Below are 23644 nucleotides of genomic sequence, written 5' to 3' on the forward strand. Positions count from 1 at the left end.
AATTTAGTTTCATGTAATTAATCTGCATTTGCATCCAAAGGCTGCAGCCTGTCTGGAGTTCATAGTCTCTTCCCCGTGTGACATAATACCGGTATCAGCGAGCCAATCTGAGAACGCTCTGGTTACAATCCTGGCAGCAGATTTCCCAACCCCCTTTTAAAGAATCTATGCAAAATGTAAAAATTACCATATCTTTAAAAGTTAAAGGTGTAAGCCTTTTATATGCAGTGTGTAGGTAACGTGCTTGGCTCTTACTCCTAGCATGCACTGTTCAGTTGGCTGAGCATGCACTTTAAAGAGCATCTGCAGGGGCCAGGTACGGGGGGGGGGGGGGGCAATAAACTGTATTTGTTGTGATGCCAATTGCAGCGTGTGCAGGGTACTATCCCAGGGCCCTTCCAAGGTGTTATAACGCACGTCCCAGATTATAGGCCATCACACCACTCTGGCATTCCTAATGTCTCTGTTGTTTGGTGGTAGTTGTCACGGTGTCTCCTACCTGGGTATGGCCAGACTCCTGGCTCACTTGCAATAAGTTTGAGTATAGTGATAGTAGGAGTAATAGAGTAACTTTGCAGAAAAAAATGATGTCCAGACCTTTAGATGAAGTTCAAACGTTGCTTTACTTGAAATAACTTTCATCCAAGAGGTATACAGCTTTGGTCTCTTGGTCCCAGCAGGTTTTAGCAATGATTGGCAGGAATGAGTACTTCTGCTTTAAAGGGACACTGACAGGCCCAAAAAGCATATATAGATCGATAGATAGATAGATAGATAGAGGTCATATAAAGTGTACAAGTATCCCCCCTGTCCACCTTATAAATACAGTAAAAATAAGTTTTATAACCTGCTTTCATCGTGTTCAGCCTCGCCACAACTGCCGTTTGAAGCGCTGCTCAGCTAATCAATATTTACTTCGCTGGGCGGCTACTCTGAAGCGCTGCTGTGCCTGGCGCATGCGCATTAAGAGGCTGCATCGGCCTCTGGTAATCGGACTGTGCGCAGGCACGATGCGATCCCAGGCCAGTGAGGGTGCCGGGCGCATGTGCTGAAGATGGCCGGGGACACTAGTAGCCGCCCAGCAAAGTGAATATTGATTAGCTGGGCGGCGCTTCAAACGGCAGTTGTGGCGAGGCTGGCTGGGCGCAAGTTGAGATGAAACACCGCCCCTTGGGCAGATTGAACACGATGAAAGCAGGTTATAAAACTTCTTTTTACTGTATTTATAAGGTGGACAGGGGGGATACTTAGATGATTCTAATACACTTTATATGACCTGTGTGTGTGTATATATGTATGTATATATGTATGTGTGTATATATATATATATATATATATATATATATATATATATATATATATATATATATATATATATATATATATATATATATATATATATATATATATATATATATATATATATGCTTTTTGGGCCTGTCAGTGTCCCTTTAAATGTGGAGCTTGCAGGATAAACGTCGGCTTGGCAGCTCTAACTGTGGCAGGATTAGCTTCTGCACTTATCTGTAACTTCTGCTGTGTGGGGACAGACTAGCTGAGGAGGAATTGGTTTCTCCTAGGTACTCAACTTATCTCACAGATGGATTCTCAGGGGATGCTTTCTTCCTGGAACTCTGGAGTTGGTCTGTAGTTCTTCATCCAGCTGAGCTGAAGGTGCTCTACTGGGATATATGTCCTTGCTATCTTCCCTTAGAAGGGGTTCTCCTGAACACTCACACAACCTTTCCCTAGCAGGGGTGGCTGGCACTCTGCCTCCAACTTCCTTCTCCACCATGCTGCAGAATGTGGGTCCAGCCCACTGCTCCACAGAGGGGGAGCTAAGCTGGAATAGACCATTCCAGCTCAGATGCACTAAACCAGGGATGCTCAACCTGCGGCCCACCATGCCCTGCTGAAGGCTGATAGCTGTAGGCTGTTCAGGCATGCTGGGAGTTGTAGTTTTACAACAGCTGGATGGCCGCAGGTTAAGCATGTCTGCACTAAACTGTAACTTGTACCTGCCAATGAGTTGCTGCTACCTGCTGGTAACCAGGCTAATTACATGAACAATTGCATTTAACATAGTTTTATGCACATTTTTGGAGGACATGAGCAAAATCATATCTGACAGTATAAAGGCTCTTAGAACTCTGGGGTGTTACACATATGTAGGCAGATTTGTACCTATGAAACTGACTGACCTGTTACATGTGCGCTTGGCGCTGAAGACTTCTGTGTTCCTATGTGCCCGCATTGCTGAGAAAAATGAGGTATAGGCAAATGAGCCTCTCTGATCCGGCCCCAAGATGTCTGGAAAAACTGATCTGGTTTTGCGGTCTGCACAAGACCTTTAAAAATGAGAAAAATAAATACCGGATGACAACCGGAAAGGCTGATTCGGTATTGCAATGCATTTGTGAGACTGATCCGGATTCTGTTACGGCGATGGAACTGCCTGCCGGAATCCTCTGCCGCAAGTGTGAAGTACCCTAAGCCAGTGTTTCCCAACCAGTGTGCCTCCAGCCAAATGCTGTCCGGGCATGCTGGGAGTTGTAGTTTTGCAACAGCTGGAAGCACACTGCTTGGGAAACACTGCCCTAAGCTACTGCCAAAGTTGGAGTATCTGGAAATATGCCTAGTACAGTAATGTATATGTGAACTGTTATACAAGACTAACACTTTGCACATAGCCAATGTGAGTTGTCTTAAGGTGTTCATACACCTTCATTAAGGGTACTTTCACACTAGCGGCACGATGGATCCGACAGGCTGTTCACCCTGTTGGATCTGTCCTGCCGCTCTTTCGCCATGCCGCGGGACCGCCTCTCCATCCCCATTGACTATAATGGGGGTGGAGGTCCAGCACAGCGAAAGGCCGCCAGACTAAAACTACTACATGGCCGGCCTCTCGCTGTGCTGCGCCGGAGCTCCGTCCCTGTCCCCATTATAATAAATTGGGACGGGGCGGCGGCCCTGTGAAATAGCGGCAGGACGGATCAGACAGGGTGAACAGGCTGTCGTATCTGTCCTGCCGCTAGTGTGAAAGTAGCCTAACTTGGTCATCTTTGTGTGTGTATGTATAGCCTTCTTTATAGATACACCTATGCAGGCTGTCATTTGAACATGCTCATTCAGCCAACTATCTCTCCCAGTTCTCCCAGTGCACATATACACAGTCTCCTGATAGACACATGCACCCTGTTCAATGGGGCGAGAGGAGAAACCTGCTGCCGGACACTTCCCTGCACCCAGTCCTTCTCTCCTGACATAATCTGTTGGAGGCAGAGTTGGAAGCTCCCCATGCACACTAGATTGCCAGCTGGTTCAGCCAAAAATGGTGGGTTCCTAGAACAGACTAATGTGTAAGTGTAAGGGGGGGCTTTAGTGTGTGTGATTCCCACACAAACAGTCAAAAGAAATTTAGGAAACTCTAACACCCTCTGGTTCTGTAGATTTGTTACATTCAGCATCTTAGTTGCAAAAATGATGGTAGTATTAATTTCCTTGGCTGCTGATACTATGTCCACAGTGTGTAAACGTTCCATTGTCCTTTACAATTGTGTTTGTTTTTTTCTTTCTATTTCTGTAGAATGACATGAAAGCCATTTGGAACGACATGAAGTCTGAGCAAAAAGAAAACGTTCCTCCCAGTCCAGCACGCTCCAGCTCCTCCATTGAGGGCGAAAAGGTAAGATCTTTTCCAGGGAAGACACCATCTAAAGCAGGCATGGCCAACCTGTGGCTCTCCAGCTGTTGTAAAACTACAACTCCCACCATGCCCTGCTATAGGATGATGGCTGTAGACTGTCCATGATGGGAGTTGTAGTTTTGCAACAGATGGAGAGCCACAGGTTGGCCATCCCTGATCTAAAGGGTTTATTCGACGGGCAGATTTTCTATAAACGCATGTTAGCGATCATCTGGCAGTCTAATACTGCCTTCGATTGGCTGATGAACAAGCTTGCTGAAAGATCTGGATTTGCTGGCGGCAGATTGTGCTCTGTAATCACTCCTCCCCATGCTGCGGAGGACATTGCTGCATGTAATATAGCGATGTCCTCTGCTAGCTGTCTGGCTACTGCCAAGAGGGAACTCTTCCCTCGCGACTATCTCTAGCAGCGTCGGGGGGTGTCTAATACACCCTTTAGTCTAACAGATAAATGTTTATTAATCCCTTGTGTTTTGATTTCTTGTAGAGATCACTCAGTGAAAACAGTCCTTCTACACCCCGGAGCCTGGCAGATAGTAATGGTAAGCTCTGCAGGCAGTTGCACCTTTGCATTTGCACTGATTTGGGTATTGCAGCCGTACTGATGGACATCTGCTTTTGGTAGGACAGGACGTAACATTGCTATGTGAACGCTCTCGATCCAGCCTTGCATATAAACTTTGAAAACTTGTAAAGTTTTATATAAATGAAGCTCATTTAACCAAACACTACAGGTGTTCAAAGGTTATAAAATATATTGTGGGGAGGCTGTTTGATTTGCCTTCTGGGGCCAAGAAGGTATGATGGTGTCATGGGGGATAGAGAGAGAATGGGAGGCGTCCAAATGGCCACGGTCGGAGGAGATTCATTAGGACGACCCTTCTAGCCCCAATCTAATGTGGAAAGGCTGTGTATTATGGTGTATTATTATGAAACCGTTAGGGAATCCTCTTCCGGTAGTTATTCTAATGTTGTTGGAGTTGCTCGCTTGCTCTGCAGTTTTCACAAATCATCTATTTGAAATGCAGTTTACCAGTATTTTTAAAGAAATTCTCCTTCCATAGACATGGCATATCCACAGTCCCCGAGCCCCCATTTTGCTGGTGTCCCTAGATGTACAATTAGTACCTGCATGTTTTTTAGTAGCATTAAAGGGAATGTGCCATCAGAAAATGCCCTGCGGTTTGAATCCCTTTTATGTTTAACATATTTTTAAACAATTTTTGTTATTTTATTTTCAATGTCACTTTTTATATTTATATTAAAACAAAAAAATCTTGCAGTTTTTGCACTGGCCACAATGTCAGTTAATTGGTGCCACTTCATGGTTTGTACATATTACTTTACTTCAGTTAACCCATTCTAATCCTGCCTGTAATGATATCACCTCTGTACAATGATTTCTGCACAGGTCAGAGCCTAGAAAACATTCCCATGTAAGTCAATAGGGCCCACTCCTGACCATTGTGTCTGGCCCATGCCATATAGCATTGTCTTAATGCTCTCTAAATGCTGTTAAGCACAGCTCAGGCAAGATGGCCGCCCCCATAATCATGTTCAGAAATAGAATAAGTAAATTGGAAAATAAACAGATTTAAAAAAGTGCTACTATCTGATATTTTTTTATTTTTTTTTATGACACATTTCCTTTAATGACGTGCATTTTGAATCTGCAGGAAAGTCTGAGGATGAAGTTCAGAGACCCAGCAGTTCTCCAGGTTATAACCCACAAGCAAGAGCCCTAAACCAGCTGGAAACAACTCCTCCCAAAATTACTAAGGTAAGTGGCTCGCTGGAAAATCCCTTTTAAGAAGGGAAGGGTTCAATTCTCCCTTACCAGTCTCTTGACAATGATGACCTATACCATGCATGGACAACTTGCGGCACTACAACTCCCACCATGCCCTGCTGTTGGCAGTCTGTGCATGCGGGGAGTTGTAGTTTTGCGATCCCTGGCCTATACTCAGGATGAGGGTTCAGCTCCCCCACACCCCACTGATGAGCTCTGTTCAAAGCGTAGTGGCCGTGCTGGGTTACTGCATCTTGTTGAAGTGACTGGGAGCTGAGCTGCAGTAACCCAGCATGGCCACTACACTCTGAGCGGTGCTGTCCTTCCTGTTCCATTCACAGTGCTAATTCCAGTGCCAGGGGCTGCAGGGAACATATCTGTGTGTGGTGTTGGACACCCCCCAATCAATCGGATATTAATGACCTAGGATAGGTCATCAATGTCGAGCCTGGAAAACCCATTTATACTTATCCCCTGACATACACTGTGTAATATCTACAGACTTGTGTGTTGTAGAACATCTCACTTATTGCTTTATGCGATGTGCCCGTGCAGCACACTGGCTGCAGATTTTCGATGTGGAATCTGCAGCTTGCGTACTGTGACCAGGCCTTTTTTTGGCTATCTGCAAAATCTAATTTAGTTAAAAATGTGAGTTTGAACTACTGAAAGAACCTCAGGCAGGTTTACTAATGCTGTCTAACGTGCAGACCGCGTATACTTAGGCCGTCTAAACATGCGCCAACAGTGGCTCTGGATGTATGGTAAATTTGGTAACTGGTTAGACACTTAATTTTTATTTTTTTTCCTGGCTTTACTCGACCTATTCATTTTCTTAGTATCTGGTGCAATTTTGGCGCACATCATCGAGCGGTGCGCAGTGTATTGTTCAGATTGGTGTGATCGCATTAGTAAATGTGGGCCGTTGTCTCTCCTGCCTGTTAAAACGCCAACTACAGCATAAATTAAAGGGGGTTTTCTGAGATCGGCGCACATGTGAGCACCGCCACCTTGTCTCAGCTGACCAAGCACAGCGCCGTACATTGTATAGTGGCTGTGCTTGGTATCGCGCTCAGCCTCATTCACTTCAATGTGGCTGAATTGCGGAAGTCATGTGACCGATGAACGTGTCGCCACTAGGCCAAGGAGAAACAGACTGCAGCGTTACTGCAAGCGTCAGTGCCTTCTCAAACAGCTGATCGGCAGGGGTCCCAGGTGTTGGCCCCCAACGGTAAGACACTGATGATCTATCCAGAGAATAGGTCATTGGTATTAAAATCTCGTAAAACCCTTTTAAGTGTAGAACTAATAAAAAATGGACTTCTTCCTGCTGGTAATTGGAAGCAGTTTTCTCCTGCACTGGATTCGGTTCAGGTATCTGCATAGCTGGCACTTGTATCGCATGGAAGGAGAATATGCTCTTCTGCAGAGATGTGGTTGCAGCAGTGCAACCTGTTGCTAGTCAACCACTCCGGCTAATTTGGGCTCTGTAACAAAACTGATACTTAAATAGAATATTCATTAGGGAGTCTTTATAACGCTAATGAATTATTACCATGGGAAACACCATTTATTTTTTTTCTCTGCAGGGTTTCCCTGTCCAGCAGGGATTGGCAACCTCCGACACTCCAGCTGTTCTGAAACTACAACTCCCAGGATCCTTCTTTCACTTCTATGCGAGTTACAAAGACTACTGAGGAAGTGTGCCTGCTGGGAGTTGTAGTTTCACTTCAGCTGGAGTGCTAGAGGTTGCTGATCCCTGCTGTAGAGCCTGCCAGAATTGACTTAATGCTAGTAAAACATTTTAGAGAGATCCTTTCATTGGGTTTGAGCCCCATGGACAGTCGCAATATAGTTACACATCCCTTTAGCATGTTTCTAAAGATGACTGCGTATAATGTGAGTGAAGAACCACACGTGACAAGTTGTGGTTCTTTAATCCCATTATCCACAGGCATCTATATAACACGTTACTGTCGTGTATAGCACTGCCTGGTCTAATGACGGGTTTCCTTTTAAACTGGTTCAGCTTTGCAGAATTTTATAGATCGGTAATGTATCACTTGGAAAGTTTTAGCAAGTTCTATGAGACGTCTTGGTTATTGAGCATTCATGAAGTTACGTTATTGTACTAGTTGGTAATGGTCGCCCATCGGCTTTAGTTTCCTTCAAGCCAGAATCTATTTGACCGCTTCTTATTTCTCTCTTCCAGCTTCTGTCTCCTGACTCCTTCTATTCGCTCCTGTCCTCCTCTTCCCTTGTAGTCTGACCTCTGCAGCCTCCACCATTAAGGCATTGTCTTCTTCCACGCTGCAGTGGCATAGGCAGCGCGTACAACCCTCTCTGTACGTGACTTTTACACGCTGTGCTCTTGCATTCAACCATACAATTTGACAGGGCCTAGGCCATCATTAATTCAAAAGTCACATGAGAATGCTTTGTTCACTGCATGCTGCTGCCCAAGCATATAAAGCTATAGATGCAGGAGGTTGTAGGGTATGATTAGTGCACGGTTCTGTAACGTGTCTGACCTTGCATTTCTTTTTCTTTTTTATATATATATTTTTTTATATTCCTTTGGCATGGACTTGTCCCGTGTGGATACACTTTGATTAATTTGATGCGTGTCCCATTGCTGCTTTTTCTTTCTCTCAGAAGCTCCTTTCTATGTTGTCCCATCTGTTTGCAGTATAGGGTGGCACAGGGCAGAGTAGGAAAATTGGATGTTTGCACATTTTCAATCTATTGACTCAGGTGTTTGCTTTTGAACAGAAGTTTCAGCCACCGCCAAGAGAGATCTGCTTTGGGTGTCAGAAGACTGTTTACCCGATGGAACGTCTCTTTGCCAACGAGCAAGTGTATCACAACAGCTGCTTCCGCTGTCATCACTGCTCCACAAAGCTCAGGTAGGTGATACCTCCAGTGTAGGCGATTGGGATCGGTTGGGATTACTAGACGCACATGACGGCTTTTGTGTCCTTGTATGAACCTCGCAGGCAGAACATGTTCCTGAGATGTTGACTGATTGAACATGTATGTACCGTAACTAGAGTGTAAGGGCAGCACATGTATTTCGGGATAGGTGTTCCTTCATCCAAAAGCTTATGGCAAATGTACTTCTGTTTAGTGTAGTAAGAGAGAATGTGTGTGTGTGTGTGTGTGTGTGTGTGTGTATATATATAAAAATCGGACAGCACTTCAGATAAATTAAACAAAAATGCTCTATTGTTGAGCCAAAACATTGCTTCCTTTTTTGCCACATGGGTGAATACATTTTTGTTTATCTGAAGTGCTGTCCGATTTATTTTTTTTTTTTTTTTCCTTTTTATACATTTGGGCTCTGGACATATGCCCTGGGACATAGCACCCGCCTTGTTTACTCGGTGCCGCCATTATCTTACTATATATATGTTATAATATATTTATTTTGATTATTGTTCTGGCTAACCCCCCCAGCTTTCCTCTGCAGTGTTTCTATAAAGTATGCTGGAGTCTTTTCTTCCCTTCATTGCAAACATCGAGACCTTTTCCATATGTTGGGCATTGTTCAAAAGAAGCTGGTAAAGAAGAAAAATCTCACATGGCCAAGCATTGCATGTGTTTCACCTCAAAATTGCACAGAATTTTTATGCTGTTGGCGGTTTTGGAACGGTCACTGTGTGTGTGATGCACGTTACAAAAGAGATGCTTTTATATATAGTGATGGGGCATGCTGCAAGGGTTACCTGTCTGTGGCGCTCACGCTTATGTAAAACTGTTTACAGTCTTGGATTCCCTTTTCCCAAATCATATTATAAAGAGGACTTAAAAAAAAAAAAAAAAAGAGAGAGAGAGATATATAGAGATATATTATGATATATTATATTTTTGCAATCTCTTAATTACTTGGTTTTCTCAAAATGGGTTATAATTATCTGATCGATGGGGTCTGACATCCGGGACCACCACGATCAGATGTCTGAGAAAGTATCTGTTGCCTTCTCTTGCCCCACCATGAACAACACTGTACATTGTATAGCGGCTGTGCTTGGTATCGCAGCTCAGCTCTATTCACTTTAATGGAGCTGGGCTGGAGATCTTAGACCTGTGTGACCCCGGATAAAGCATCATGTAAGAAAATCTGAATGGGGGGGGGGGGGTGAACCGTGACGGGGTATGTATCATTAAAGATATATTAGAGAAGTGCGTGTGGGCCTCCTGGGTGTTTGTAGCCTTAAAGATCTTATCAGTAGGAAGTCTAACTTTATTAACAAATTGCATGAGCTGTGGCTTCATAAGAGTACTGATAGTCTGGAGGAATTTTTGTTACTGGGAAGTAATATATTGTTTTTTTTGTTCGTTTTTTCACCAGTCTGGGGAACTATGCCTCACTGCACGGGAATGCATATTGCAAGCCTCACTTCAACCAGCTCTTTAAGTCCAAAGGGAACTACGATGAGGGTTTTGGACATAAACCACACAAAGAACTGTGGGAGAGCAAGAAAGATGCCAATGAGAATAATGAGCAACAAGGTAATACCACTGAAGACCCTGGCAGTCCTGTTGTAGAAGAGGCACCAATTGCTAAAGTTGGTGTCCTGGCTGCATCCATGGAAGCCAAGTCAGCGAGTAATGCACATGAACGAGAAAAACAAGTTGAAACCAAAAAGCTGAGAATTGCTTGGCCACCTCCAATGGAATCATCAGGCTTAGGTGGTACTTTGGAGGAGAACATAAAAGTGTTCAAACCAAAATGGCCACCAAGCGAAGAGTTTATAAAAACAGGAAATCCGGAAGATACTGACCTTAAGAAGCTTAGGAGAAGTTCCTCTCTCAAAGAGCGCAGCCGTCCATTCATGCTAAGTATAGCAAAACCAACTGTCACCAAAAACCAGAAAGAATCAGAAAGTTCATCTGAGTTGTCGCCAGTATTACGAAAGCCTGAATCCCTGCAACTTGGGGATGATTTGGAAAGAGAACATGGCAATAAACCAGAAGATGATGGGGCCAAAGCTGACCTGGATGAGGATGAACCTTTTCACATAACCACTAAAGCCAAGGATGAAACTCCTTCAAACCCTGAAGACGAGAGCTTCTTAGAAAATGGGGACCATTCTGAATTGGATGTTTCCAACCAGCAACTCTCCCCTGAGGAATCTACCCATTCGAAAAACTCAAGCACAGAAGATCTAGTAGTGTCCAAGGAGCTTTCTCCAACTTTGAATCGAAAATCTCAAGACAACTGTTACTTTGAAGAAGATGTGGAAGAACTGAGTGTAGAAGAACGGATCAAAAGAAATCGTTACTATGACGATGATGACGAAGATGATTATTAGTAAATTTTGTGAAAGTTTTGTTGTACATGGCTCGGCCTTAATGCCCTAGGTAATACTGATTTAATTTTGTATCTAGTGTAAAGTCCCATTTTAAAACTTTTGTCCCCCCCTGCCCCCATGTTTAAGTTAGTAATATTTAATGTTTTCAAGAATTTAAACTTGTAGGGATGTGATTGCTTTAGAACAAGATCCCCATAATTTTTTCTCCAGGAAATTTATTGTCTTGCCTCTAGGAGATCATCATACAAGCTTTCAGAGTCATGGGGATGTATAGCACTTTGTAGTACAATTAAAGCGTCTGTATCAAGAAATCGGCCTTCATTCTGCCAACAGCAAATGCATGATGTTTAGTTATCAAAAGCTTGCTTTTAATATTCTGTGGACAGCTGTTCCTCAGACTCCCCAATACACACACCTGTTAGGTTTTGCCAGGTGTATATGTGCTTTGAATGGTGAGAGACTCTGCCAGGCATCTCTAGTGGGGGGATTATCAATGAAACTCAAGTTTCCCGCCCCTTCTTTGCCTTAACATCTTCGGTCAGAGAGTTATGAGGCCCCTATATAACTTATTGAACTGGCCACACCAAAATCTGAGCTTTATGGCTGATGGCCCTCCTATGCGCTGAAAATAATCATTCTCAGCCAACAGTATGTGTATAGGAAGCTCCCAACAATGTCAGGAGAGAAAGATGGGGCACAGATATTAAGTTGCCACCAGAAGTGTCTGGCTTTCTTCTCTATACCCATTGACCATCACATACACGTTTGTTTAAACCGGACATGTATACAGGAGTCGGGATAGATGGCTGTCAGCCGAATGAGCATTTGACTGACAGCCATTGGAAGGTTGGTGGCATCTTGAGCCTTCACCTGCTTCCTCTTCCTACAGGGGTGGTGTGGATGAAAGCAATTTTTTGGGCAAAGTTCTTGCAGAATGTTAGTGTTTTGTTTTTTTTTTGTTTGTTTTTTATGTCATAATCTGGAAATATTTTATAGTAGAGAATCCTCAATCTTCAAAGTGTAAGGCAGTTGTCATGTGTGGTTTGTAAACTGCATAATATTTTATGGTCAACTTTGACGCAACTCTTCTCAAAATCCTGTTTTGCACAGATCTGTACAACGGTAAAGCATTCCTTCTCTATGCACTGTTCTTATTTTGTATTGTAGCATTTTAAATTTGCTTGGCTCGTCTTACCTGGCGTGGTAGGGGGTTGTAAGGAAAACTGACCCTATTGTTTTGCACAGCTGGAACTTTGTAAACCGTGTTATTTTAACTGTCCAGGCGCTTTGTTCAGATGTGGGAATTTTTACATAAGTTCTGCAGTATATACTTTGTATAAAGGCAATATCTTTTATCTCTCCATTGTAGGCGCTTTTTGGGAATACACTAGTATTTCAGGTGCGATGTGTAGTTTTAATTCTCATGAAAACTTTATCATTTTAGAAGTAGTGAACTGGAAGAAAAACGACCAAAGTCTTGATGCATGTGGAGCCTTCAGTTATGGTTGGCCTAGTCCACCCTTCAACCCTCTGTGGGTCATAAAGTGCAATGTGCCGCTTCTTTTATTACACTTTTACTATAAAGTAATGGCAAATAGGTTTAACATGTGCATAAATCGTAGCACAGTGGAAATGTCTTGAGCTGAACCAGTAATTATGAGGATGCCCTCTGCTCATTCACCTGACCATTCTGGTCTTGTGGCCAGAGTCCTCATGAATGTTTCATTGCTAAAAGATAGCTGCCTCCATTGTGTTTAGATAATCCAGTGGGACCAAGTTTTGTATTACATTTTGCACTGGAAGTAAATGTCTCAACTATGCAATATACCGAGTACTTGTACATTCCTGGTTTGCCACTGATGAATGTATCTGCTGCTTCATTGGGGTCATATGAGACCTGGACATGGAGACTTAAGAGTTATCATTTGTGGTTTAATTTCTGTAGTTCTGGCAGCACAAGTGTGAAATCCATCATAGTCTCTCTACAAGGTGTGACCTGAGAGAAAGTGGTATAACGTCATAATAAACACTACATCATAGTAGGCTACAGTATGGAAGATTTTCATTTTAGAGGGCAGTGTATGTGATTTTTCTTATGTCTGTTTTTACCCTATCCCTGAAGATTAAAATAAGGATTTTTTTTTTATACAAGTGCGTCTTGCTGAATGAGTTGATAAGTTGGTACTTCATTTTTTAAGAAAAAGTTGTAATATATTTTCTTCCCAACCAATCTGACAATAAAGAGATTTTTATTCAAGAATTTCAGTGTATTTTCTATTTCTTTGACTTGTTTGCCTAAACTAGTATTGGATGAAGTCTAAAGCTAGGCTATACACATGAGAACTTTTGGCCAAGCCTGCATGTATTGTGAATGGGAGAGGGGAAAGTATTGGGCAGTTGAAATACAAATCCAATATGCCTGATCCTTTTATTCTCCCCTGACATCAGCTGTCTGAGGAGATTCTGGAGGCCTGCCATTAACATTAGATGTTCACCTGTTCCCGCAGCAGACATGTGTATGGCAAACTTGACCATTAAAGGCATTGTCCAGGTTCAGAGCTGAACCCTGACATATCCCCATTTTCACCCCGGCAGCCCCCCTGACTTGAGCATCGGAGCAGTTTATGCTCCCATGCTCTCCTTTGCCCTGCGCTAAATTGCGCAGGGCAAAGGCATTTTTTTTAGTAGTTTGTGACTTAACGGGGCTCTAAATGGGGCTGCCAGGAAACCCGGTGATGTCGCTGGCACTGATGGGCGGGCTTTAGCGCTGCCCTAGCCAGTAAAACGGCTAGGGCAGTGCTAGATCCCGCCCATCAGAGCTGGTGATGTCACCAAACACACTGCCGGGCGGAAGCTTCCGCCCGGCAGTGTGTCATAAACAAGAGCCTGTGCCCTGCGCGATCTAGTGCAGGGCAAGGGAGCGCATCAGAGCAGGAGATGCTCCGATGCTAGCCTCAGGGGGGCTGCCTAGGTGAAAATAAGGGTATGTCTGGGTTCAGCTCTGAACCTTGGCAACACCTTTAAAATGGTTATCCCATGATTATTGTAAAAAAAAATACATCACATGGCAATCTTTTATATCAAAGCTAAAGCGGACTGCAGACCCATTCAGGTCAATACAGGCATGGGGCACACACGCTCATGTGCATGGGCCCTAAGATGTATGGTCAGCTTTAGACTTGGGTGAAATGTTTTAGGTGCTTCCAACCTGCATAGGCCACAATCTTCATGTTTAAAGCCTCCATAGGCTATTGTTAACTGGACCAGCTGACTATCTAATGTGTATGAGGGTCTCCTGACTAGTAAATGTGCAGGGCTGTGAGAGGCCACACACTTCTCAAAGTGCAAAAAACTATTGCATTATGGCAACATTTTTTTTTTTTTTTTATCTGAATAGAGTATAACTATATATAATCACCAGATTTAATACCTTTTTGAGGTCCACAAGGAATTTAATAGTTGTGGAACTTGTGAGCCCCCTTCACAATGAACAGGAAGGGTAGATCTAAAATGATTGGGGAACCGGAGCCTCCAGTGCTTTTAGTTAATTCACGATGTGTCACATGTTTGGTGGTGGGGGGGGGGTGAACATATCAAAGGAAGAACCAAAATGAAGCATCCCTTGTAAGTAGACAAGTGCTGGCCCTGTTCCCGAGGACAACGGCCTCACTTCCTTTCATTGCACAGTAATTGCTTTGCCATTATTAGTCAGATAAGCTGCTGATCTGTTTGTTTTTCCTTCAGGGACAGAAGAGTCGATGAATTGTTTCCTCATGATGTTGTTGATGGAAGGTTTACCCCGTTTTTGCTTGTTTTAATGCCGTCCATTATTTATGCATATGTGTACACCCCTCCTGACCTGATTATTTTGCAGCTTTGGAAGCCGTGCTCCATACAGTATTTGTGGAGGGGGACGTTAACTTAGTGTAAGGCTACTTTTCACACGCGTTTTGTGTGTGGATCCGTTCAGATAATACAGCCATCTGCATCCGTTGAGAACTGATCCGTTTTGTATAATGTTTAACATGGCCAATACTGATCAGTCTTGATTTAACACAATTGAAAGTCAATGGAGGACGGATCCGTTTTCTATTGTCAGTGAAAACTGATCCATCCCCCGTTGACTTACATTGTGTGCCAGGACGGATCCTTTTGGCTCAGTTTCATCAAACGAACACCAAAACGCTGCAAGCAGCATTCTGGTGTCCTTCTCCAAAGCGGAATGGAGACTGAACTGATGCGTTCTGGACCGCTTGTGAGAGCCCTGAACGGATCTCACAAACGGAAAGATAAAACGCCAGTGTGAAAATAGACTTGGGGTGCGTTTGTACGATCGGATGCATTTTGCGTTCCACAAAACGCGGGTCCGCCAACAATATGGATGAGGATTGTGTTGAATCTGTCTTTTTTGCGGACCCATTGGTACGGTGCCTATTGTCTACAAAACAAACCAGAATTGGACTTCTTTTTTGCAGGACTTTGGAACATTAATACGGATACGGACAGCGCATGGTGTGCTGTCCATGTTTTTTGCGACCCTGTTGAAATGAAAGGGTCTGTATCCGATCCGCAAGGAATGCAGATTGGATTCGGACCAAAAATATGGTTGTGTGAACGAGGCCTTATTCAGGGGGACAACAACTTGCCACCATTAAAGCTCTTATAAGTAATGTCACTGCTGTTTCCTATAGTCCTGTAGGGTTAAGGGCTTTTGCGGATGTGGATCCATTTACTTGCATAGGTCTGTAATATTCTGTCCGCATGGCAAGAACATGTTCTATTTATTTATTTTTGGCGGTACAGAAGCACGGACACCAATTCCATGGGATTGGAGTTCCACGCACCGTGCCTCCACTCTATCTTGCAGATTATGGACCCATTCAAGTGACTGGGTCCCATCCGTGATATAGGAGTGCACACGGCCGGTGCCTGTATATTGTGGGCTGAAAATAATTCCCACCATTGGAATATATTGTTCATGTGCAATCTTTAGCTGATTTGCTGGAAAAGCAAGGGCCTTAGCAGATGACTACTAGTTTCTTTTATAACATTCCAGTCCTTCCCTTCAAATTTTTTGAATGTCCTGTAACTTTCAATACTGGGTCCTCTGTTTGCAAACGAAGCAAATTTGCAAAAAGTTTTAATAATAAAATCTATTGTTTTGACATTCTCTTCCATTTGTCTGTGACTTCTACCTAAGGGGGCATTCACACAACCTCCATGTGCTCTCCACACTGTTCTTAGGGGCCCTATTGGAGAAAATAAATAAAATGCCTATTCTTGTCTAGACAAAAGGACATGTTCTACAATTTGCAGTTTGGCTGCACAGATATGGACCACACACCAATGAGATCCAAGTGCTGGCTGCATTTTTTGCTGCCCAGTAGAAGTAATTGGGTTTGTGTGTGATCCCCAAAAAATAGGAATAGGACGTAGACCGAAAATGCTGTCATGTGAATTCACCCAAGCGTACATTCGGGTCAGCAGGAAGTAAGGAACATGTTTTAGATTGTGGCTGCAGGATCAGATCAGAATTTGTAATCCATTAGAAAGGATATGAATGTCCTCATAGAAAATGGCTATAGTGGCTCACCTGTCAATTTCTGGATATAGGTGCACTGTGATAGGCCTATCCCACTGCCTTTTAGTACTAATATTCTATTTTTATGGATATTAACAGGCACTCAATCATCTGGACCGGCCTTAAAAAAATAATAATCACACTTTAATATACCCCATACATAAAATGGACAAAACTGTATAAATAAAATTAATAATAAAACCCTTATTTTAAAACTCATGTCCTCCTATGTCCTGCAGATGCAAAATGGATGGAATTTTCCAGTCCAGTCTGCTGTCACATCCGACCCTGTTCCAGATCCAAGACCACATAGAACATTTGTACACAACAAGCAAACTGCGTCCTTTAGGGCAGTGTTCCCCAACTCCAGTCCTCAGGGCCCACCTACCGGTCATGAGTTGAGAATATCCCACAGAATGAATGCCTGAGGTAAGTCCTGATTCATCACCACTAATTGTATCACCTGCTCAATACTAAGGAAATCCTGAAAACATGACTGGAAGGTGGGCCCCGAGGGCTGGAGTTGGGGAACACTGCTTTAGGGTATATTCATACATGAAAGGTTTGTTGCAGAAGTTTTTATGACTGGCCTGGTTCTGGTTATCTGGATGGGGCTTACAGAGATCCATGTGCTTCTCCATCCAGACGTATGGAATCGAGATTCACTCTTGTACTGCTTGTCTCATGACTAAAATTACATTTGAGGAAAAAAAAAAACTAACAGGTCAGAAGGCTGATGAAGTCTCTGAGAACAACACATTTTTAGTGGTAGAATAAAAAAAAAATACGCACACGCAAAAAAAGCCCTTCCCCATTGGCTTCAGTTAGAATATACTTGAAAGAAGTCGCTTTCCACTTGAGCGTATTTGAAATCTGATACAACATTTTTTTGCTGTGGGGCCCAGTCATTTTCTAGCTACACCACTGACCTGGAGAGGACTTAGCGTGCACTCGGTTCTCTCAATTATGAGTGTGCACTCAGAAGTCCTCTCAATGTATTCCAGCACTGCCTTGTAGAACATAGTGTGGAAATGGGAGGGTATATGAAGAGATAAGGTCCTGTTCACATCTACGGCAAGCTGTTCCAGTAGAGAGAAGCCTGCTGGATTCTGTAGTTCACCACTCAATCCCCATTGACTTTTAATGCGATCCGACTGCTTTCCAGCATGAATGCCTGGTTTAGGCTCTTGTGTCAGATCAGCTTGCCACAGATGTGAATACCGCCTAACATAGTGATGAGCAGAAGTAGCACTATCCATGCAGTACTGCGCTTATAAAGCCTTGGGGGAGGAGACAGATCTACTGTAATGGGAAACGCTATCATTAATTGACTATTTTTATGTTGTGTATCTAAGTAAAAGCATGAAGTCGGCTGGTGAAATGAGCAGTGTCGTACAGGGATGTTCTAGTTTCATCCTGTTACCTTCCTTACCCAACACAGTAGTGAAAGGAGATGATCCTGGAAGAAAACAAAAAGCATTAGGCCTTTCATGCACGTGACCGTGGTGTGTTTTGCAGTCTGCAATTTGCGGAACGGCACCCACAGTCTTTAATATAACTGCCTATTCTTGTCCGCAAAGCGTGGACAAGAATAGGACGTTATATATATATATATATATATATATATATATATATATATATATATATATATATACATATACACACAGGTCCTTCTCAAAAAATTAGCATATTGTGATAAAGTTCATTATTTTCTGTAATGTACTGATAAACATTAGACTTTCATATATTTTAGATTCATTACACACCAACTGAAGTAGTTCAAGCCTTTTATTGTTTTAATATTGATGATTTTGGCATACAGCTCATGAAAACCCAAATTTCCTATCTCAAAAAATTAGCATATCATGAAAAGGTTCTCTAAACGAGCTATTAACCTAATCATCTGAATCAACTAATTAACTCTAAACACCTGCAAAAGATTCCTGAGGCTTTTAAAAACTCCCAGCCTGGTTCATTACTCAAAACCGCAATCATGGGTAAGACTGCTGACCTGACTGCTGTCCAGAAGGCCATCATTGACACCCTCAAGCAAGAGGGTAAGACACAGAAATTTCTGAACGAATAGGCTGTTCCCAGAGTGCTGTATCAAGGCACCTCAGTGGGATGTCTGTGGGAAGGAAAAAGTGTGGCAGAAAACGCTGCACAACGAGAAGAGTTGACCGGACCCTGAGGAAGATTGTGGAGAAGGACCGATTCCAGACCTTGGGGGACCTGCGGAAGCAGTGGACTGAGTCTGGAGTAGAAACATCCAGAGCCACCGTGTACAGGCGTGTGCAGGAAATGGGCTACAGGTGCCGCATTCCCCAGGTAAAGCCACTTTTGAACCAGAAACAGCGGCAGAAGCGCCTGACCTGGGCTACAGAGAAGCAGCACTGGACTGTTGCATGTCATTCGGAAATCAAGGTGCCAGAGTCTGGAGGAAGACTGGGGAGAGGGAACTGCCAAAATGCCTGAAGTCCAGTGTCAAGTACCCACAGTCAGTGATGGTCTGGGGTGCCATGTCAGCTGCTGGTGTTGGTCCACTGTGTTTTATCAAGGGCAGGGTCAATGCAGCTAGCTATCAGGAGATTTTGGAGCACTTCATGCTTCCATCTGCTGAAAAGCTTTATGGAGATGAAGATTTCATTTTTCAGCACGACCTGGCACCTGCTCACAGTGCCAAAACCACTGGTAAATGGTTTACTGACCATGGTATTACTGTGCTCAATTGGCCTGCCAATGCTCCTGACCTGAACCCCATAGAGAATCTGTGGGATATTGGGAAGAGAAAGTTGAGAGAGCAAGACCCAACACTCTGGATGAGCTTAAGGCCGCTATCGAAGCATCCTGGGCCTCCATAACACCTCAGCAGTGCCACAGGCTGATTGCCTCCATGCAATGCCGCATTGAAGCAGTCATTTCTGCAAAAGGATTCCCGACCAAGTATTGAGTGCATAACTGAACATAATTATTTGAAGGTTGACTTTTTTTGTATTAAAAACACTTTTCTTTTATTGGTCAGATGAAATATGCTAATTTTTTGAGATAGGAAATTTGGGTTTTCATGAGCTGTATGCCCAAATCATCAATATTAAAACAATAAAAGGCTTGAACTACTTCAGTTGGTGTGTAATGAATCTAAAATATATGAAAGTCTAATGTTTATCAGTACATTACAGAAAATAATGAACTTTATCACAATATGCTAATTTTTTGAGAAGGACCTGTGTGTATATATATATATATATATATATATATATATATATATATATATATATATATATATATTTTTTTTTTTTAGCGGGGCCACGGAACGGAGCAACGGATGCGGACTAAACAACGGCAGTGTTCATGAGACCTTAAGAAGATGAAGTCCGGCCGTCAGTAACTGCATTGCCTCACGGTCAGTGTTCCAGAGTGATGACACACTGGAGTAGAGTGACCGTAAAGTGAATGGGGAACCAATTGAATTGCTGTGGTGTGACAAGAAAGCCATAAGCTACTTATCCTAAGTCAACTAGCCTGAATAGAAGAAAAAAAAAAAAAACCTTAGTGCTTTATACCATCATATGTAGTCTAAGTTCATGTATCTAGAATCTGTAGTAAAAAACGGAAGCGTCAAAAATGTATACCGCATATTAGCCTAATATGTTGTCATCCTCCTTAGGAGACACTGCCACCTTGTGGATAAATTGTGAACAATCTCATTTGTGTCCATTATATGACACCTTTTGAAAGTGGCTCCTTATGAGTCAGTCTGACCTTTTTTTAACAAGCCTGGTGACTTGACGGAAAATGTCCAGAGCAAATATCCAGCTATTTCGGTGTGCTTATCCCTCGTCAGTATGGAATGGGATTCTGACTGGCTGAGTGCCATGCCTTGGGTGCAGCCTGGGGGACAGGGGTTACGGACTCCTTAAGAAGACCAGCTTTTTATGGTGGAGACTTGGTGGTAATGGTCCATGGATTTTTTTTTTTTTTTTTTTTTTCAAAGAGGTATCTCCCAGGGAAAGAGAACCAGCTCACTAGGGCCGCCTCCTGGAAGTGCCAAGCCAAACTCATCTGAAGACATCTTTTTATGGGTACTTGCCCCTACCTAATTAGTGTGGAGTAGAACTGTGGCCTCCTGAGAGATGCCTTGGATGCATTTTATGAGGGAATTACATGGGGACTGCAAGTAGTTACTAAAACGGACATGTCAGGAGAGGTGACGGGTCCTCTTTAAGAAGAGCCAACAACCCCACACACACGCACATGCACACGCACACGCAGCATCCATTATAAACTGTAATGAAATCAGATGCAAGCCTCATGTACTTTGGCCTCTAATTAACCCACATTGACTATGAATTTTGGAATAATTTGCAAAACAATTAAATTTTTTGGCACATCTCATTTTAGACATGTTTAACCCCTTAAGGACCCATGTCGTACATGTATATCATCTCTGGCTGTGACTTAAGGACCAGAGAAGTACATGTACGTCATGAAGTGAATGGGGCTGTGTGAAAATCGGAAGAAAGTGCGGATGCGGTGCAATTTTAACGCATGGTTGCTAGGAGACGATCGGGATGGGGAACCCGATCATTATTATTTTCCCTTATAACAAAAGTTGAAGTCCCAGAGTGGAACAAAAAATAAACTTTTCCCAAAAAATAACTTAAGTTTCAAGTAAAAAAAAAAAAAAATATATATATATATATATATATCCAAAATAAAAGTAGACATATTAGGTATTGCCGCGTCCGTATCAACCGGCTCTATGTAAATATGACATGACCTAAACCCCTCAGGTGAACATCGTCAAAAAAATTTAATAAAAACTGTGCTAAATTGTTTTTTTTGTCACCTTACATCACTAAAAGTGCAACACCAAGTAAAACTTACTTTGATTTACTTAAGTATACATAATGGGTATCGCCACGTCCGTAACAACCTGCTCTATAAAAATACCGCAGGACCTAACCCATCAGATGACCACTGTAAAAAAAAAAAAAGTGTCAAAAAAGTTTTTTTTTTTTTTTTGTCATCTTACATCACAAAAAGTGCAATAGCAAGCGATCAAAAAGTCATATGCACCCTGTAAGAGTACCAATCAAACGGTCATCTCATCACAAACAAAAATTTGCCCCTACTCAAGACAGTCGCCCAAAAAATAAAAAAAAACTACGGCTTTCAGAATGTAGACATTAAATCTTTTTTTTTTTTTTTAAATGCTTTATGTAAAACTGAAACAAACAACCAAATAAATTTGGTATTGTTGCGTCTGTAACAACCTGCTCTATAAAAATACCACAAGATCTAGCCTGTCAGATGAATGTTATAAATAACAAAAATAAAAACTGTGCCTTGCCTCACAAAAAGTGTAATATAGAGCAACCAAAAATCATATGTACCCTAAAATAGTACCAACAGAACTGCCACCTTATCCCGTAGTTTCCAAAATGGGGTCACTTTTTTGGAGTCTCTACTCTAGCGATGCATCAGGGGGTCTTCAAATGTGACATGGCAACTTAATATTATCCCAGTGAAATCTGCTTTCCAAAAACCATATGGCGTTCCTTTACTACTGCGCAATGCCGTGTGCCCGTACAGCGGTTTACGACTACATATAGGGCGTTTCTGTAAACTACAGAATCGGGGCTATAAATATTGAGTTTTGTTTGGCTGTGAACCCTTGCTTTCTTAGTGAAGCAAAATGTATTAAATAAAAATCTGCCAAAAAAGTGAAATTCTGAAATTTCATCTTCATTTTCCATTAATTCTTGTGGAACACCTAAAGGGTTAACAAAGTTTGTAAAAAATCTGTTTTGAATACCCTGAGGGGTGTAGTTTCTAAAATGGGGTTATTTTTGGGTGGTTTCTATTATGTTACCCTCACAAAGTCACTTCAGACCTGAACTGGTCCTTTTAAAAAGTGGGTTTTGGAAATTTTCTGAAAAAGTTTAAGATTTGCTTCTAAACTTCTAAGCCTTGTAACGTCTCCAAAAAATAAAATGTCATTAACAAAATGATCTAAACCTGTAGTAGACATATGGGGAATGTGAAGTGATAACTATTTTTGGAAGTATTACTATCTACTATAAAAGTAGAGAAATTTAAATTTGGAAATTTTCTATATTTTCCAAATTCTTGGTAAATAATTTTTTAATTCAATTTTACCATTGTTATGAAGTATAATATGTGGTGAGAAAACCATCTCGGAATGGCCTGTATAAGTAAAAGCGTTTTAAAGTTCTCACCACATAAAGTGACACATCAGATTTGCAAACAAATGGCCTGGTCCTTATGGTGAAATATGTCTGGGTCGTTGAGGGGTTAATAAGCAAGTAAACCAATCGCGCATAATCGTCCGCACTTTGCCAACTGAGGAGTGTGGCTTAACAGTCAGCATTATATGGCATAGACCTCTACCACAGACTACTAAATAGTATAAGGGCTGTTTCACACAAGTGTGTGCAGTGCTGGAGTCATACTGACCTAACGCTGTCACTATGATTCTGTATCAGTAAGGTCATGAAGAGGCACATAGTATAATGCTGACGAGCAGTGTCCAGAACAGAGGTTCACGCTCACTCCTGGAGTGCAATCCCTGCACTGCACATGCTCGTGTGAAACAGCCCTAGAAGTTAGACAATAGTCTCGCCACTGCTGCTGGATTGCAGGGTGGTCGTAACCCTGGAAATGAGTAGTGTATAATGTGATGGAAAAATGAATCTAGCCAGCAAAGGAGGCAATATGGATAAACCGCATATAATAGGGGCACTATTGATATTTGTTGTGCCAAAATCCACAGTTCAATACTTGATTCCCAAAGGTATTATATGAATTATTGTTATTTATGTCAAAGTCCACTAAATACCTAGTATGGCACAGGTCTGCAATAGGTCAGTTGCATAATTAGGAAAAACGCATCTAAACTGAAGAAATCGCAATCATACCGCATTAAAACCGCATTGGAAGGTTAGTACCCAAATGATCCAGAATTTCCGGATTACTGGATGCACTATAAAAGGTGGAGTGGGATGTTGAGCGCTTCAACCACTGAGGAAGGGCTGCAGACACCCCGAAACGCCTCTGGTGATAGGAAGAAGCGCCCACTCAACCTGCGGAACCTCTACTAAAAAATTGCATGGCCATGCGATAAGAAAATCTTCAGCTTTAACTACCTCTCCAATACACAGCAACGGACACTACTGGTAAGGCACTAGTCCTGTCCATCCAGCCCCGCGATTGTGACGTCATCTGGC

At 42.4% G+C, this 23644-nt stretch overlaps 1 protein-coding gene across 2 annotated transcripts in view; it reads left to right on the top strand.

Moving 5' to 3' along the window:
- Window positions 1-13073, top strand: part of LIMA1 (LIM domain and actin binding 1) — a 53572-nt gene extending 40499 nt beyond the window's left edge. For both annotated transcript variants that reach the window (XM_044284199.1, XM_044284200.1), the window contains 5 exons: window positions 3590-3688; window positions 4197-4251; window positions 5386-5489; window positions 8271-8404; window positions 9850-13073. In XM_044284199.1, the coding sequence (XP_044140134.1) occupies window positions 3590-3688; window positions 4197-4251; window positions 5386-5489; window positions 8271-8404; window positions 9850-10813 (1356 nt within the window). In that variant the 3' untranslated portion in view covers window positions 10814-13073. The remainder of the gene's footprint in view (window positions 1-3589; window positions 3689-4196; window positions 4252-5385; window positions 5490-8270; window positions 8405-9849) is intronic.
- The last annotated feature ends 10571 nt before the right edge of the window (window positions 13074-23644 follow it).

This window comes from Bufo gargarizans, chromosome 3 (assembly GCF_014858855.1).
Source record: "Bufo gargarizans isolate SCDJY-AF-19 chromosome 3, ASM1485885v1, whole genome shotgun sequence".
NCBI classification, from domain to species: Eukaryota; Metazoa; Chordata; class Amphibia; order Anura; family Bufonidae; genus Bufo; species Bufo gargarizans.